The 17,500-nt window shown below is 39.9% G+C and overlaps 2 protein-coding genes across 5 annotated transcripts; one reads left to right on the top strand and one right to left on the bottom strand.

The window, feature by feature from the left end:
- The first annotated feature begins 748 nt into the window (after positions 1-748).
- nr1h4 (nuclear receptor subfamily 1, group H, member 4) lies at positions 749-12,586 on the top strand. Of its 4 annotated transcripts, none has more exons than XM_041039323.1 (10): positions 749-935; positions 1,719-1,891; positions 4,138-4,515; positions 6,957-7,097; positions 8,373-8,539; positions 8,703-8,801; positions 9,136-9,235; positions 9,395-9,541; positions 11,447-11,560; positions 11,687-12,586. In XM_041039323.1, the coding sequence occupies exons 2-10, from the start codon at positions 1,795-1,797 to the stop codon at positions 11,923-11,925; spliced, it is 1,482 nt and encodes a 493-aa protein (XP_040895257.1). In that variant the 5' UTR covers positions 749-935; positions 1,719-1,794; the 3' UTR covers positions 11,926-12,586. The 4 variants fall into 4 exon arrangements, with proteins under 4 accessions (XP_040895257.1, XP_040895255.1, XP_040895258.1 ...); XM_041039321.1 differs by having other exon boundaries at positions 750-935; positions 1,716-1,891; positions 11,687-12,585; XM_041039324.1 differs by having other exon boundaries at positions 755-935; positions 1,716-1,891; positions 8,397-8,539; positions 11,687-12,577.
- A 1,548-nt stretch (positions 12,587-14,134) lies between these two features.
- Positions 14,135-17,178, bottom strand: c1qtnf13 (C1q and TNF related 13). Its single transcript, XM_041038192.1, has 2 exons — positions 16,996-17,178; positions 14,135-15,207 (listed from the first exon to the last, which is right to left on the bottom strand). The coding sequence occupies exons 1-2, from the start codon at positions 17,024-17,026 to the stop codon at positions 14,135-14,137; spliced, it is 1,104 nt and encodes a 367-aa protein (XP_040894126.1). The 5' UTR covers positions 17,027-17,178.
- Positions 17,179-17,500: the final 322 nt, after the last annotated feature.

The raw sequence follows: 17,500 nt of genomic DNA, 5'->3' as shown, positions 1-17,500 counted from the left end.
CTGTCAAACACAGACCACATAGTCCACAAACAGCCAATGGCAAAGGTTCTGTTTATTTCAAAGAGACTGTCTGTTGACTCAGAAGGGCCTCTGTGGATGGAGCAACAGCCCATCAATGATTAAACTATTGTTTTTGGACAAATTGAGGATTATAAAGACATTAGGGATTTGATTTCCTGTGTGCATGTTGATCTTAGAGTACACAAAGACAACAGGCCAGGTACACTGAGGTATCAAAGTGCCAATTTAAACAAATCTAGTGTACACTGCACATTGTAGTGGCATGATAAAATGGATGTGATCAGTTCAAGGACAGATGGCAACGATTACCACACAGTCTGCTTTCAAAGGTTTTTTACGATAACCTTGATTTCTTGCTGTACCTCTGAAAATATTATAGAAGTACAGAGAAAAGAAAACATAATTTCACACAAAAATACACCATGATCCTCTGTTTTTATTCAAAGATTAAAAATATATATATATAAACTATTGGACTGATAGCAGCTCTTCTCCTCAGCTTGCTCAGACACATACCAGATGTTGATGTCACGCCAATGATTGGATATATGTTCCATGTGTGATGTTTGTGTATGTGAGTGGGCTTTCTGACCCTGGTCTGCTGGAGAATTCATAAGGCAACCTCTTGTCTTGTTAAGATAAAGAGGGATTTTTTTGGGGGGGGGGGGGTGGGTGAGGGGGGTTTGTTTGGAGGGGGGGATGACATGGACAGGAATGGACAGTTTAATTAATAACCACCATCCATTTCTCCTCTCCCTGACCTGAACTGGTCACACATGCTCTCACTGGAGTCCAGACACAAGCAACTTAATGTTCATTAGCTGGTATTGATGGAGCTGTAGCTCACAGTGTGGATATCAAAAACAAGACTGAAGGAAACTGTTATCGGGCAGGAATTAATTGACCAGGATAAGGTAAGAACTATGAGACTGAGTATGAGCATATTTCATGTTCACTGGTGAACCGATGACTTCTTATGAGCCCTTGGTGAGCCTCTGTATTTGACGGGTGGCGCGGTATATTTGGCTGTTGTGTGGGCTGTTAGCATTGACTGGAAAGATTTAAATCCTTGTGGGCTGCGTTTCTTTTTCAGTCTCAGGGGAAATTACACTGAGTTGATTAGTAAAAATGGGGCAGGTCAGGTCTCTAAAAGTACTGCTTCACATGTTGACCATGTTGTGGCCTTGAAACCAGAAAGGCTGTGGACAAGTTGAAAAACATGCCTGTTATTCACAAGCTTTTTTGTAGATTGTGTAGGTTTACTGTATTACTGAATGAGCTCTATATGCAAACTAAGACTGCAGGTTTGCACACATTACGTTAAAAAAGACGACACTAATCTTGTGATACATCCTGTGAATACTAATGACATTGTGTACATAAATATGAAATTGGACAGGACATATAATTACTGATAAGGCCGAATGTAGAAAGAAAATGCTCCTTCCATGACTTGTTCTTATGGAGGCCTTGTGGTGGCCTGACTTTCATCCCCCACCTCCCTGCAGGCAGCTACCGAACATGTCAACCCTGTGTGGGAGAGGAGACCTGTCAGGTGTGTTGATGTAGAGACTCCCCAGCTGATATTTAATTACTTTGTGGTGCAGGTTTCAGAGGATCCTGCAGAACTGTAAGGGTGTTAAGGAGATCTTCACCATGGTCCACAAACTGAACTATTTCTATGCTTGTTACAGAAGTAAAGAGAGGCATACTACTACCCTGTGGCTCAGTCCAACCTGTGTTGCCTGAGTTGGTGTCTGACAACCCTCCTGAATGAATGAGTGGGTGGGCCCCGACATCAATGTGGTGGGACCGCTGCAAATCCCACCCAGCGATGAATTCTCCATCTCAGAGAGCCCTCACTTGTTTGGTAAGTCTGCTTGACACTAGCTCCCTAGCTCCCACAACTAGTTCCCAGAAAGACAAAACAAGATTGCCACACTGTGGTGATTTGAGCTAAATGCTAGTATTAGCTTGCTAATATTCCTACCGTGACATTAACTTACTGAAGTTTAGCAGATATAATGATTAATATTGCTCTCTGTTTTAGTTTAGCATAGCTAAAAGCTTAGATTAGCCTAGCTTAGCTCAGTTAGGATGCTAACATTTGCTAATTTCAACAAAATACAAAGCACAGCTGAGGCCAGTGGGAATGTCATTAGTTTTGCATGTATTTGGTCATGAACCAATATACTGGAAACTTTGACCACATTGAGGTTCTAGATGGAAAATCAGAGGATAACCAAAGTAAATAAAGTCCACAAATGTCCACAAATTACATGGCAATCCAGCCAATAGAGACTTTTCACTCAAAGCCACAAATGTCACCATTGGTCTAATTCATCTTCTAGGAACCATGAATGTACACAATTTCAGGGAAAGCTATTTGATAGTATTTAAGATATTTAAGTTTGGACCAAAGTGATGAATGACCAACCAGCAGACTGACATTGCTAACCTAACACTAACACTGCCAGTTTGGCAATTCTTCTTTTTTCTGCTTTTACAGTACAACATTTACAGTATTGGATCCCTGTCCCTCTATTAATAAGTAGTAGTATCAAATTTATCAAATTTGTGATTCAGTCATTTTTGTCATTTTTTGATGTAAATGGGGTGGACAAAATAACAGAAACACCAGTCAGTATAACGTACTACAATACAACAGCAGATTCAACAGCAGGAACATGTTCATTCACACATTCTCATGGATGCACATGTTCTTTCTAATACCTGCATAGACACGTTCACGGTCATCTCTGGCTCATAAATCCAAGCACACCATACAGTAGCAGTCAGTCTGTACCATTGCTCCAACTCTGAAAATGACTTCACACATTACCCAGCTACTTGTAATGATGTGAAGAAATATGACTCTGTGGTTAATGAGTAGACTGTGGCAACCTTTGCTCTCCTTGGAATTTCTCAAGCAAGCACCAAGTAATTCATTTTTTCATCTGCTGCGGTCACGTCTTCGGAGGAAAGCTTTACATTAGGAGAAATAAATGGAAGATGATTTTTTAGTTAGACACAAAGGAAGGACTGACCTACAAAATGGAGCTGGACTCTGAATAGCCTGTGTGTTTGGTCATACTGATATGGCCATGGTCCAGACCAAGTCTTCAAGAGGTCAGTGTTACAAATAGTTTACAGATATTGTATTAGTATTAAGAGTGTACCTATTTTTTTTAATGACAGATTTGCCTGAGATACCTGTTCTGAGATACCTGACAGTATCTCAGAGCAGTTGAGCTCGCTTCTTGTTTACTACTCATATTGAAACTGTAATCATAACCACACTGATGTTTTCAAAAGGATGTATTATTATAGTGTTTCTACTACACCTGCTCTGGATATGGACAATGATGAAACAATTTTAGGATCCTGTTAACGTTCTTGTATCAGTTTCAAAAGTGTCAGCGTGTTTGGAGTGGAGTTACATGTTCTCCTAAAAGACACAGTGTGCTGTACAAGCAAGTCGTTAATCATTTATGAGTTTATAGTATGCGTTGTGTGCGTTACTGACTACCGCTGAGCCAGTTTCTACTGTTCTAATGAGCTTCTGCAGGGAAGCACTTGAAATAAAACTAATGAAGATTTTTTTTCTTTCCAAAACTGAGATTTTAAGGATAGAAGAGGTCAGTTGTAGTGATGTTCCCACAGATAATTATCATAAGACTGCTGTTGATCTCAGCACCTTCCTTCCCTGTGTTTCCATTTTACATCTTGCAACTTTAACACTTTGGTTCAGTATCTTCATCTTCAGCTGCAGTGGACAGCTGTTTTCAGCTAAAAAGCTCTGATAAATACACAAGCAGCACACATGTGCAGTTCGGTAACTGTTTGTTACACTGTACCCAAGTAGCTAATAAATTATTGCAGGTTTAAGGAGTGGTGTCTTTTACACATTTTTCATCTTGCTGAGAAACAATTTCAAATGACCTTCTTTTGGTATTTACTTAGCTTCTTAGCTCCATGTTATGTTAAATTAAATTAGTGTCACTATGTGTGAAAGTTCATTTTTGACCTTGAAAATGGGAGTTTAATCTTTACTTAGGGTCCGTTTACTAGTTTTTTTCAAAACTTTCAACAACATTTCTCCCCCTCTTGTCATAGATATTCTGGCAGACCACGGCAGTCCTCTCCTGCAGGATCCTGACATCTTACCTTTCACCAGCTATCCCAGCATGCAGTACCCATCCATGGAGCCAACCATGTCTTCCACACCATACTACTCCAGTCAGAACTACTACCCTCAGTACAATGGAGATGAATGGTACTCTCACACAGGGATTTATGAACTGAGGAAAGGACCCCTGGAGCTCAGCTATGATGCAGAGATGGAGGAGACCTCTGCTGTGGTGCCTACCGTGTGCAAGAGGACCCGGCACATGTCGCAAGCGGGCAGGGTCAAAGGGGAGGAACTGTGTGTTGTGTGTGGAGACAAGGCCTCTGGATACCACTATAACGCTCTCACCTGTGAGGGGTGTAAAGGTAATAACTGAAACCATAACATACTAACACATGCAGTTTTGCAAAATGTCTTTTTTAGTTACAGTGGATTAGTTAGTGTTTTTTTTTTACATTGAACTGTAACAGTAAGGGCAGTTGATGTTAAAGCAACATAGTGCAACTATTTTACCTTAAAATAATAGCTTCATAATCATTTCGATGATATACTGACTTGTAATGTGAAGAATGGCTCCTCTTACATTCCCTCTCCAAGCCCCAAATGCCTGCTCTTGCACTAATTAACTTGGGTTGATCAGGTACGATCTCCTGTGAGAAGTTCATAAGGCTGACACTACGTCACACACCAGCAACTATGGATGTTCAGCTAGCTATAAGTATGGACATCATGGCAGAGGTGAAGAGACTAGCTCCTAGCATCTACATTTTTGCACAAAACCTCTGTGAGTTCAGACATTTTCGGTCAGTCAGATTAGCCGAATGTTGATTTGACATAGTGGATAGTGTGATTGCTGGTTTGTACTGAGATGATGATTTGTTATGATGCTTTTTAATAGGCTTTGTTTTCTGAACAGTTGTCAGCTTCTTGTGGTACACTGCGTTCAGTGTCCTTAACCACTCACACTCCGAGTCCAAAAGAATTTAAAGCACCAGCGTCCTGTAAATTGCCACTTGTGGCTGCAGAGGCCATTGTTGCTGCTGCTCAGCAAAAGTTACATAGTGCTACTTTAAAGGAATTTTTAAACTCTTTTTTTGTGTTAAAAATCCCAAATGCTGCTACTAATAATTATTTTCACTATTAGTGTATTACTAGTTGTTTTCTCTGCTGATTATTACAATCATTTTGACCATGAATTATCAGAAGACATGGAAAAAACATGGTTTAGCCCAAGCTAAAATGTTAAAGTTGTTTGTTTTATTCAATCCACAGCCCAAAAGACTTGATAAAATAGTCAATAAGTCAAGATAGCAACAGAATTCATTTCTGTTGATTAACTAATGCATTTCAACTCTAATACAAAACACAGTTGTAAGTGTCCTGTACAAAAGATACTTTCGTTTTGCTTTTTAGATATGATCAGCCTTTTAGATTTTTTTATAGTCTATTTACCTGAGCCAGGGTTTGTCTGGGTTTGTACTGTTTAAAGTACATGTCCAGGCACAGTTGCCGGATAAGGCAGTATACTCATGAGTAGAATGACATTTGGCCCAGATGGCAAAAATTACGTTATTGTCTTTAGCTGTTGACTTTAAGGGGCCACCCACAACAGGGATGTTCATGCAGTCTGCAGTCCAAACAGCAGCTGGTGAAGAGTAATATGTGAACATGTGTTCTTTAAGATGAATATAATCTGAGGCTTCAAATGAGTCATTATATGCCTGCAGCTGGTAAGAAAGGTGCTACTACTGCTGTACACTTTGGCATAATGCTGCTAATTCCATATTTAACCACACAACAGGAACAGGCAGTAAATCCATGCAGTTATTAAATATGTCAGAGCAGATCTGACTGGAAATCCTTGAGCTTCAAAAGGAGCTTAAGGATATGTGAGGAAATATCACAGTGGCAGGGCAAGCACTTTACAACCCTTTTCCACCTAGTGACAGTGAAGTCACGGCCCTCAGCAGCTCCTCCCCATGTTTTTATGACACTGTGAATTTGCTGTGATTCCTGCCAAACCGTGGGCTGAATGGATAGAAGTGTAATTCCACACTGGGAGGCTGGACAATGCCAGGAGTGCAGCAGCTGGTCTGTCCTGCCATTTGTCTGAGAATAGGTTCAGGTCTACCTGGTACTGCTGCCAGATTGGGTTCCCTCTCAGCTTTCCGCTGTACAATGCAGGAGCAACCTGAGCTCAGTTACGCTAATGCAAGCCATTGTGCTTAATGTTGTATGTCAGAATGTCTAATAACTGTTCCAAAGTTATTCTGTGTGTGTGTGTGTGTGGCTGTTTCTCTCAGGACCAGCTGGGTTCACGGGATCCTCTGCGTGACATTATTAGAACAATGTGTAACCTATGAAGCTGTATTTTTATTTATATCTGATTAGAATCATAACTTGTCAGTGAGTATGGTTAAAAAAGTCAGAGTCTACATGCTGCACTGTTTACTGCCAGAAGTATTATTCACATCCTTTATTTACTGAAAACTATCATTACCACAACAATTAAAAAAATATTCCACCTCATTGCAGAAGCAATGAAGTAAGTACATTTGAACTGTCAAGGAAAATATCAAAAGTGTTAGGACTCACTGTGCAGAATGTCCCATTTCAAAGTGCTGTGTTATTATATGTGGTGTGTTATTTGATCATTATCGTTTTTATTGTTTATGCGTTATTAGATGGAATTAATTTTAGATGCTGTATCTGGTGTTGGAGAGTGTAATCCATGACAATGCTTCAAAGACAGTACTTGGTAGTGAGAGTGATTAGGATGATAATGCCTTGTTTTCACCGTTTTCAGGTTTCTTCAGACGGAGCATAACAAAGAACGCTGTGTACAAATGCAAGAGTGGTGGAAACTGTGAGATGGACATGTATATGCGTAGGAAATGCCAAGAGTGCCGGCTAAGAAAGTGCAAGGAGATGGGCATGCTCGCTGAATGTGAGTATCACTTCTCGTCCAGAGACTCTGGTTCCTGTTCATGCTGATAAGATCCTGAAACGATCGCTAAATAATGCACTGAGTAATGAAAAAATTGTAAAGGCAAATTTCTGCCTACTATTATGCATCAGTTCAAACTGACTTGCAGCTTCCACATACACACGTACTGTCTGTTTAGCAGTATCAAGAGAAGCTGTCAGAGGCTGCACTGGTGAGCCCTCATTTGTCATTCTGACATGGGGTGTTGAATTTTGCTGGGAGATTGAATATCAGATAACACACAATAGAAAGGTCCAGCTTTTGCTGCTGTTACAGGAATAGAAGCAGTTCAACAGACACCTAAAGCTTCATTTAAGAATTAGTAACTCTTAGTAAAAGGAATTTGTCTTAAAAATGAGTCTTAACACCTTTGTCTCTTTGAGAATGTAGTCATCAGTGCACCACAATGTGAGGACAGAAATTGTAAATGTGACAAATGTGCTTGCTCTGAAATCTTCAGGGGATTATTAGTTATTGGGTCTATTAAGAGCTGTCAGTTGAAAAGAGCAGGAGGATGGACTGGACTCCTGTTGCTCATAAATAGTGCAGGGAAGTTGTGATGAATATTGCAGCGTGGCAGGCTTTCATGACTGTACCTGCAGGCACAACAGGAGCTCAACAAAATTAGACCTTTTTGGTCATAGTGTGAATAGACAGATGCTAATTCACTGAGAGAGGTTGTTGTCTTATTTCTTTGATTACCTTCATCTCTCTACTGTCCACTCAAGTCTTTTGTAAAGAGGCGGCACAACATCTTTTACTTCTTTTTTGACTGAACCTACAAATCAGACACAGAAACACAGATGTGAAGGAATGACAAGGTTTTATATTTATGCATTATTATTAGAAAACATTACACAATAAAAATTATGCCTCAATTCAGGACAGTAAAAACATAATTAGATTATAAAACAGAAATTAAAACTGTAGAATTAATCAAAACAATTCATTAAATATTTAGAGTTTTTGATAATGTAAATGCATACTATTACAGTAGCATACATGACTGACAGGTGATGGTCGGGTTACAGTGGATATGATATGTCATGTTGAAATATTAATGGCAAAAATGAGAAAACTACGATGAAGGTTCAAAAATTCACAAGTGTTTCTATGAAGATTGGTTCCAATATTTAGAACAACTTTGACATGGTCTCACGACAAATGAAAATGAGCATTTCTAGCTGCATCGCTTGGCTGTTGAGTAAAGAGCTGTGCGGTATTTAACACACATAGTGAAGCCTTCATCACTGCTGGCAGGCCTGCTGACAGAGATCCAGTGTAAATCTAAAAGGCTACGGAAGAACACCAAGGCCTCCCCGGGACAGTCGACTGGAGACGAGACAGAGGCAGCAGACAACACAGACAACAAACAGGTCACTTCAACCACCAAACTGTCAAAGGTAATCGCCACCAGTTTTCCCTTTCACCTGCTATGTTTCTCCAAATTCACTGGTTTTGTCATATGAACAGTGGCAAAAACAAACTGCAAACAAAAAAACAAAACAAAAAAAAAACTGTTACCACTGAATGCTGTGTGATTTTGTTTCCTCTTTTTAAACCCAGGAAAAAGTTGAAATCACCAAAGAGCAGCAGGCACTCATGAAAATCATTGTAGAAGCTTATAACAGGCATCAAATCCCTCAAGACGTGGCCAAAAAACTGGTATGCTACTCTTAATATTGCTTCAAGTTTCACTTAATCTATTTGGATTACTGTCATCAAGAATTTCAACACATGAGCTTCTTACAGCTTGCAAGAGAGAGTGCAGCTCATGTGCACCAGCACAGATGTCAGACTAGACTGACATCTATTGCATTATTACATGCTTAGAGATGGGCTGTCAGCATGCCCTGACATCCTCATAGCTGAGGCCAAGAACAACAATTCACCACTGGTGTAATCTCCTGCTGGTGGATTTTTTTTGCCTCTTGGCCTGTCTCCTCTCAGATGGTCTAATCTGTTTCAGTTCTATTTATTATTGTTGTTTCCCCCACAGCTACAAGACCAGTACAGTGCAGAGGAAAACTTCCTCCTGTTGACAGAAATGGCAACTAGTCAAGTTCAAGTTCTGGTGGAATTTACAAAAAATATTCCAGGTATTACTTTTTACACATCCTGTGGAACATATGGAGTTTCATGTGTGCAGTTTGATGTAGAGACCATGGCCAGAGGGTTAACACACACTGGTGGTGTAAAACACAAGGTTATTAATAATTTCTTGTTTTTTGTGATGACTGGTATTAAACCTCTGGCAGGCTTTCTGACTCTGGATCATGAAGATCAGATCGCTCTGCTGAAGGGTTCAGCTGTCGAAGCCATGTTTCTGCGCTCAGCCCAGGTATTCAGCAGAAAGATGCCCAACGGACACACAGAAGTTTTAGAGGAGAGGATACGCAAGAGTGGTGAGTCAGCTGACGTAGTTCCCCTAAAAATATCTGTTTCTGTACTGTATTAGAATAATAACTTATCATAGTATAAATACTGCAACTGTGAGCATCTAAACTTCCATCATCCAAAATCTAGAAATACTTAACACATGTGGAACTACATTAACGTCTGATTCATGACCTTCAAGAGTCTTGGTCCTTTGCTCTACCAGTTGCAGCAGGCCGAAGGTGCAGCATCAGGACTTTTGTAGTTCCACCTGCAGCCAAGTCCAGTCGGATCCTCGTTTAATAATTGATCTGCCTGATCTGTGTGATGCAGCTGGGAGATGAGTGCTGGCCTGTTGATCTCTGGCTTGGTGTGGGTTACACATGCACACACACACGCACCTTCACTGGGTACAGTTTCACTTGTTTTAGGCGTGTGTGTGTGTGGACAAGCTTGCAGTTAGGAAAATTGAATTTATTAAAATAAAAAGGAAAAAAATTGTTTTTTTTCTGCCACAGAAAGATTTTTTTTTCACATGTACTGTTTTTGCTGCCTCTCAATTCAGATGCCATATCAAATAGTTTTCAGGCTGGTGGTTTACAAAAATAATTTATACTTTTTCAAGGTGTCATTATGTCAACCAGGTTGGACAGTTAGACAGACAGTGGCAGTGATGGCAGGAGTGTGTGTGCGTCGCTGGGTCCCTCGGCGCATCACTGGTGTGAATGGTGGGGATAGGAGACATTCACACTAAAGGCCAGTCTGGGAGAATAAGGGAGCAAAGCTGTCTGAAGAGACCATTGTTCCTTATCAAAACATCGAGAGTGCTATTGTCCACTTCTCTCCCTCTGAGCCCCACTGGCATTTCTGAACGCTTGATGATGTGCCCGAGCAGACAGGCATCCTCTGCTAGTTTGAAAACTGAACGCAAACATTTGAAATCATAGTGAGAGCAGTTTGAAATATTCATCCTCATTTATTATTGAATCAGTATCTAAAGAAGAAGAGCAAAGAAGCTGGTATTTGTTTTTTCCCGTAGGCTCTGCAGATCCTACTGCACTGCAACTGCAGTACTTTAATATACACAAATGTATGACCAGAAAATATACAATGAAGGGTGAGTTAAGACATTATGCAATCAAACTATTTCAGTTACAGTCTTCTTTTTGAATATTATACATTATTGCACTGATCCAACATGGCATTTTACAGTGACGGCCAGAACGGATAGAAAATATTTTTCAGTTAACATTACTTTTAACTCCGATTCACTCCCTCTTCTCTTCACCTTAGTTAACTGCATTAATTTGGATATCACTCGGGTTCGTAAAATTTACATTGTACAATATAATCATAAATGTAGTCAAGAATATTTTGCTGTGTGTCCTTCCTCGTTCTCCCTACTCCTCTTCTCCGGTTCATCCATACCACTCACTTCAGTGGGTACAACGCAAATGACCTTTGACCCGTTGATTTCTAATCTTTTATGGTTAGTATTGCAGCCTCTGTCCGCTGTCCTTTTATGTATGATCGAGTTTTATTTCCTTTGCTGTGGATGAACAATAATACAAATCAGGGAGGAGTGTTGATTGAATGTCCTGGCTCAAAGTGCAGACTGTTACGTAAGACAAACTCTTTCTACTCCTCTTACATTTCCTGCTTTTCCTTCTGTAGATTATAGGTAATCATTTGTGAGGGCCAGTTTAAAACAGATGGCTGGGAGACTACAGTGGACTTAAAACCGTACTGTTTAACTTTGTCAGTCAGAAGCTCGTGGTTGACAAGAGAAAACATTGTTTACAGAAATTGTGAATGTTATCACTGATCCAAGGTCTGTACTCGAGCTTTTGAGGGGAGCTTGTGGTGCCAATGCACGACTAAGACTTTTGAAAACTGAATAAGAAGCCAAAAAATCTTTAGCTTTTTTTCTGCAGGTATTTCAGAAGAATTCATGACACCCATGTTCAACTTTTACAAAAGCATCGGTGAGCTCCACATGCTACAGGAGGAGCAGGCTCTCCTCACAGCCATAACCATCTTGACTCCAGGTAACCCAGAATCAGCAATTCACTGATCCAGATAATCTATGTCACCATGTAAGGTATTTTTCCAAAATCCACATCTACAGTTGTTGATACACTGAAAGGCTAATGGTCCACGCTTCTCTTCTCCAGATCGGCCTTATGTGAAGGATCAGCAGGCTGTTGAGAGGCTTCAGGAGCCCATGCTGGACGTGCTGAGGAAGCTGTGTGCCTTACAGCATCCACAGGAGCCGCAGTACTTTGCTCGTCTCCTGGGCCGTCTGACGGAGCTGAGAACACTCAACCACTACCACGCAGAAATGCTCACATCCTGGAGAATGAATGACCACAAATTTACCCCACTGCTCTGTGAGATCTGGGATGTACAGTGACACAATAGGAAAAGGGAAGAAAGTGGTACCTAGGGGATGATAACATGAACATTTCAACTTGCAAGACAAAGTCGTGGACCAAGTACAGGATCTGGAATTAAATCCCCGCACAAGCTGTTTGCCTCTGTGTTGCCTGACCTTGATGGCAGTAGTCATATATTGACTTGGTGAGTGGTTTAGAGTATTGTTTGCGTTTATTCTCCACCATCATCATGTCTATTTACTGTGTGATTTAGCCAACTCAGACTCATAGAGGCATTTGAAATTTTGGCAGTGTTTTTAAGACAGAGGGGAAACTATTCAAAGTTTAGGATCAAGCAGACTTCTTATTACTGTGAACATCATGTCAAACATCTTGAAGGCCCAGCGTGATCAGTCAGGCAGGTACAAACACTGGAACTTATTCAAAGCAAGGATGGTGCTCATATGAAGTGTAAGGTTTAGATTACATTGAGTTTGCTAATAGCTTCATTTATTTTTTATTTGTAAAACTTAGTTGTCACAGAACTTGCTACGTGTACGTGCTGTAAATATGCAAACGTTTTATGTTCTGCTTCAATAAATAACAAGATTAAAAGGCAAAAGGTTTTACTTAAATGTTTAAGGTGGTTTTCATATATATTAGTCAAGACAGAGGAAACAATGAGGAGTACACTGGAAAAATTATGATCCTTGTTCCTCTTTAATCTTTTGGAAACTTCATGTCAATGAACTAAACTCACATATGAGCAAATGACTTGGTTAAATATTGGCTAAATATTAAAAATTAAAATGTCTAGATCTGTTGTATAATTTGCAACAGCACCAAATATAAATACTGACTTTTTGTGCCTTAAATATGCCTATATTTAATCCTCTGCTAATATCTCATTTCACTGGGGTATCAGAACAAATGGACCTCAGTTAAAGGACCATAAGTGTGTTTTGCATATTTTAGCCAGTTTTATATAATTAAAGAATATTTAACATTCCTGTCAGACATGTGCAATGTATTACACCATTACACTGAAATGGTTTAAATCTTGAATGTCTGGTTCTTCCATTTTCCCTCATAGTAAAGCTCTTTTTTTCTTTCTTTCTGTCTTTCTTTGATATTGTGATACCTGGCACACAGCAGTTATTGCTGAAGTTGTTATTAATTGTAGTTGTTGCAGTAGAAATGGCGTCACAGCTGTAGCAGAAGTAGTAAATAGTTAAATAGTTGTTGAAGCAACAGTAATTCATCGAATTCATCCACCCATCCCTCATTTGGCATTTCAGTGCAGTCTACATTCATGGTTTCATTCATTCAAGTGTATGAATTTATTTAGATTAGCCTGCAATGCACACAAAACATCCATACAAATACAGGTACACAAGGGCGGGCTGGACATCGGGAGGTTCAGGAGGTTTCCCGAACCTAATTTCTAAATAAACATAGTGTTTGAGTATGCATAGTATGTGTGAGCATATGTAGCTTACTTTAATACACTCTACTGACTGTATATCATGTATATCATTAGATTGCTTTTATATTGCTAATAAAGTATTCATGTTAAAATCACAGTTCCACTTACATCCATCCTGCGATAGGATAAAAGGCTTCTCCAAACCAAGCTCCCGGGCTGAATTTCAACCCCAGCCCGCCCCTGCAGGTACAGTATATCTACAGTATAAAAGTTCCATATTAAACATAACTATCACTGCTTGTGATGTATCTCAAAGTCTCATTTTTACAGTGAGTAAATTTTAACACTTTAAAAGCAAATAAACTTTACATCATTTACATAACTGTCCTCATTCCACACAATGATCATTTTTACATGTAGAAAAAACTTTTTAAAAAGTTTTAAACAAAGAATTTTAAAGGTACGTCTTTGTGAACCAAAACCAAATTTTATTACTTAATGAAGAATTTATTATATATTAACGCCATTAATACATGTTTCTTTTGTGTTTTACATCTAATTGCACTTGAAAATAATGAAAATAACCATTTTGTGTGCTGGTTAGTGTCCATAATTGTTTCGTAGCACCATCTTGTGGAGTAATTTGGCAACAAATATTACACCTGGAATAACATTATTTACTGTAAAGAAAATAAAATGGAAACAAACAGTAAACCAATAAATGTACTTACACTATACTGACCACAGATTCAAGATTTTAACCTACACATTTTCTGACATTTTGTGGTCTTCTCTGCTATTAAAAATATAATAATGACATTTTAGGGATGAGTTCTGTCCTGGTTGGTTGGAGGTATGAGTGGTACTGCTTCAGGATAAACCAGGAAACCAGAAAAGGTGGTGTACCTCCCCTGGTTGCTGTAGACAGCATAACGCTCATCCTGCTGACTGTACAGCCAAACACTGTCACCCCGACGGAGAGACAGCAGCAAACTCTGGCTCTGCATCTCCCGTCTCTTTGATGTGTCCTCATCAAACACCATTGCCTGCACCTCACCCTTCCCAGTCATCAGCTTCACAGAAACAGCCTTTCGGGGGTGTTTCCCCACAGTGAAGGCAAAGAAGTAAGCTCCCGGGATGTGGCAGGTGAACAGGCCCGAGGTTTTATTGAAATGGCCCCCGATGTTGACATACTCCACATCAAAGGTCAGAGGTGGCTTGTCCTGCTGTCTGCTGCTCTGACCCATGAGTGTGGATGTCCGTGCCACAGAGAAAGCAGACCGTGGCGGATCTGACGTCTGACCTCTAGCCAGGGGATCAGCCTGAGGGGGGCAGTTTAGGTAGGACAGCCCTGGTGGGGACAGGTGGTTGCTGATGTAGGTGGTAGGGGAGATGTCAGGATAGATGAGGTAACCAGAGAAGGTGATGTAAGGACCAGCATTGCTGTACAAAGCATACTGAGGACTCTGCTGTAAAAGCAGCCACACTGTGTCCATTTCCCTCAAACTGATCATTACACTTTGGCTTTGAACTTTCCTTCCTTTCTTGCGGTAGTCATCATACGCCATGGCCTGCACTTCCTCCCCATTCTTCACCAGTATGACAGAAAGCATTTTCTTTGGAAACTTCCCCACTGAGAAGGAGAAGTAGTAAGCCCCGGGGATGCGGCAGCGGAAGTGACCCGTGTCCGGATTGAAATCCCCTCCGATGTTAACCATGAGCCTGTTGAAGGTCACTGCCTTCTGACTGCCTCCCACCACACTGTTGGTTTGTGTGGCAGAGAAAGCAGACCGGAGACCTGTTGTCGCTGGAGGGGCATAAAGGGGAGAAGCTGGTCCAGAGTAGGCGATCATGATGAATAAACATGCCAGGTAGTGGTGTGTGCTCCAATGAGCTAAAAAAAGGAAATAAAGGAAATGACAGTTAAAGATGACAGACATAAATCACTGAATTAGTATTGAGTTAGACTAAAAGTCTGGTCTGGTGGTTCACTAGATGATCGCTAGATGATAAAAGGAATACTATTTTTGGAAATACTCTAATTCGCTTTCTTGCTGAGGACGAGATGAGAAGATTGATAACAGCTGGTTATCTTAGGTTAGACTGGGCAGGTTAACAACTAAGCTGGCTCTATAACTCAATCCCCCTACTACCACTATTAAGGCTCATTAATTAACATTTTATATCTGGTTTAATCTATGCAAGAACTAAATTGTAAAAACAATAATTTTATGGCTGCATTATGCCCAGTGCTATTTCTACTAGGTTCTGGCAGTTGGATTTTGTTACTGTTGGACAAAGCTAGCTCTTGTTTTTCTATAGGATTTGCTTATTTCTTGTAAAACGCTATACCTCAACATCTAAAAATAGTTCAATGAAACAATCTGAAATGAAAAAAGAAAAAAACAAAAGACTGCTTAGTTGAACTGCGCACAACCCATATAGATCACAGGGCATAACTTGTGATGAGGAGTCACAAGTAGACTTTGCTTCTTTTTAAGGGGTCACATGCCAAAAAGGCTGGAAAACATTATAAGTTATACTTCTTTTAGAGTGAGTGTATCAGACTGAGCATTGTGTCTCTAAGTAAAATATTCCAAGATGATAAGGAAATCTGGCTAAGCCCTGTCGGTGTAGATCTTCCCACTCAAATCCAGCACTCAGTGTGAGCAGCAGCCCCTGTAATGTGGCTGATACTGTCTGTTCTCTCTGTGCACTGAGAGAAGGGACTAGATTAGGTGCTGGTTCATCTGTTCCTGTGTGTGTTGAACAATGGAAAATTTCAGAGGGATGGCTAGGTGGGGCGGAGCAGAGCGCTAAAAGACACCACTGCAAAGTATGAAAGAACCACCCTGTGGATAAGTTGCAGCAAATGAGTCTGTGATATGACAACATCTTTGTGAAAATTGTGGCTTTTTATATTTTTAGGGACTTAATCTGTTTGCATTCCTGAAGAAATTCTGCCATTTTTACCTTGACACATTTTAGACACATTCAGATACAGGTAGAAAACCCCTATCTGTCTCAAACTAAAGAATCCCTAAAATGTTTTATGTTTGCAAACATGCACAGAAATCAATTTAAAATCCAGCAAGTTCAGATTAGTCAGATGAGCTTCCGTGATCATGACTAAGTGAGCAGAATCCTTGCACCTGTAAAGGCAACAAACACGAGTTGTAATTATAGGCTCAGATTTTACACCTGGCTGTTTCCCTTGCTGCCTGTAATATACATATTTTACAAAAGAACTAATGATAGATGTTTAGTGCTAAACTGTGGTGGCAAAGCCAGGGTCAGGGTTAGGAAATGACTGACAAAATGAGAAAGGAATAGTAGTAACACTCGGATACTCTCACATTTAGGTTAAATTAAAACTTTTCAAAAATAACATTTAAATATTCCAAAACATTCTCCAGTCTTGTATTCTTATTGAGCACAACTCATGTTTGTGTGACAATAATTTAAAATAAAATGTGAATACTGTGAACCACATCAGAGATCACTCATAATTATGACAAAATTCAACAATTTCTACAGTGTCCGGAGATTTGTAAAATTTACTATACTCCTGCCAGAAAAAGAACATACAAAACAGATGTTACATACATTTCTGATTCCTTTTCAGTTTCTACACACAATTTGTGCCAAAAAGGTTAACCAATTACAAAAATATCAAACCCACCTGTTGGGCTATGTTGGGGCAGAAATGGCATGCTGAACTTCTTCTTCTTCTTAAATAAAGCTCTTCTTAGTTTGCTGCACAGCTAATGCCCACGTAACAGGCCTGACACCCAAAGGGACAAAGCTTTTGTCCAAACAGATATGTCAGGGAGGAGCTCCAAACTCCCTCCAATCTATAGTTCCCATTCCAACCTGCAGTGCAGGAAAAAAAGTGAAAATGCAGCTGTACCGTACAGCCTTATTGGTCATTGGAAGTGTTACGTCTAATTCATGCTCTGTTTTGTCTGTAAAAGGTAGAGAAGCACAAAGTTTGGCAGCTTCAGAGAAACCTTTGCTCACAAGCAGAAACAGGTGCTGACAATATCGTAGTGTATAATACTCTACAAAAGTTGTGCAGTCAATCGACACTTCTGTGAAAATGGATAGTGGCTGTGAAATTACAATGAAAAACACTTTTTCTTACTGTCCTTTTCAAATTGTTAAATAATGAATGTGTTGTAACCACT

Source organism: Toxotes jaculatrix, chromosome 5 (genome assembly GCF_017976425.1).
Source record: "Toxotes jaculatrix isolate fToxJac2 chromosome 5, fToxJac2.pri, whole genome shotgun sequence".
NCBI classification, from domain to species: domain Eukaryota; kingdom Metazoa; phylum Chordata; class Actinopteri; family Toxotidae; genus Toxotes; species Toxotes jaculatrix.
Note: the sequence above shows the minus strand (reverse complement) of the source record. Positions and strands in the feature narration are given on the sequence as shown.

Coding starts and splice junctions, on each gene's coding strand:
- nr1h4 (XM_041039323.1), top strand. CDS start 1,795: ATGAATGAGTGGGTGGGCCCCGACATCAATGTGGTGGGACCGCTGCAA. Junction 7,098..8,372: donor GATGGGCATGCTCGCTGAAT/GTGAGTATCACT, acceptor TAACACACATAG/TGAAGCCTTCATCACTGCTG. Junction 9,542..11,446: donor GGAGAGGATACGCAAGAGTG/GTGAGTCAGCTG, acceptor TTTTTTCTGCAG/GTATTTCAGAAGAATTCATG.
- c1qtnf13 (XM_041038192.1), bottom strand. CDS start 17,026: ATGCCATTTCTGCCCCAACATAGCCCAACAG. Junction 15,208..16,995: donor GCCCCAACATAGCCCAACAG/GTGGGTTTGATA, acceptor TCCTTTTTTTAG/CTCATTGGAGCACACACCAC.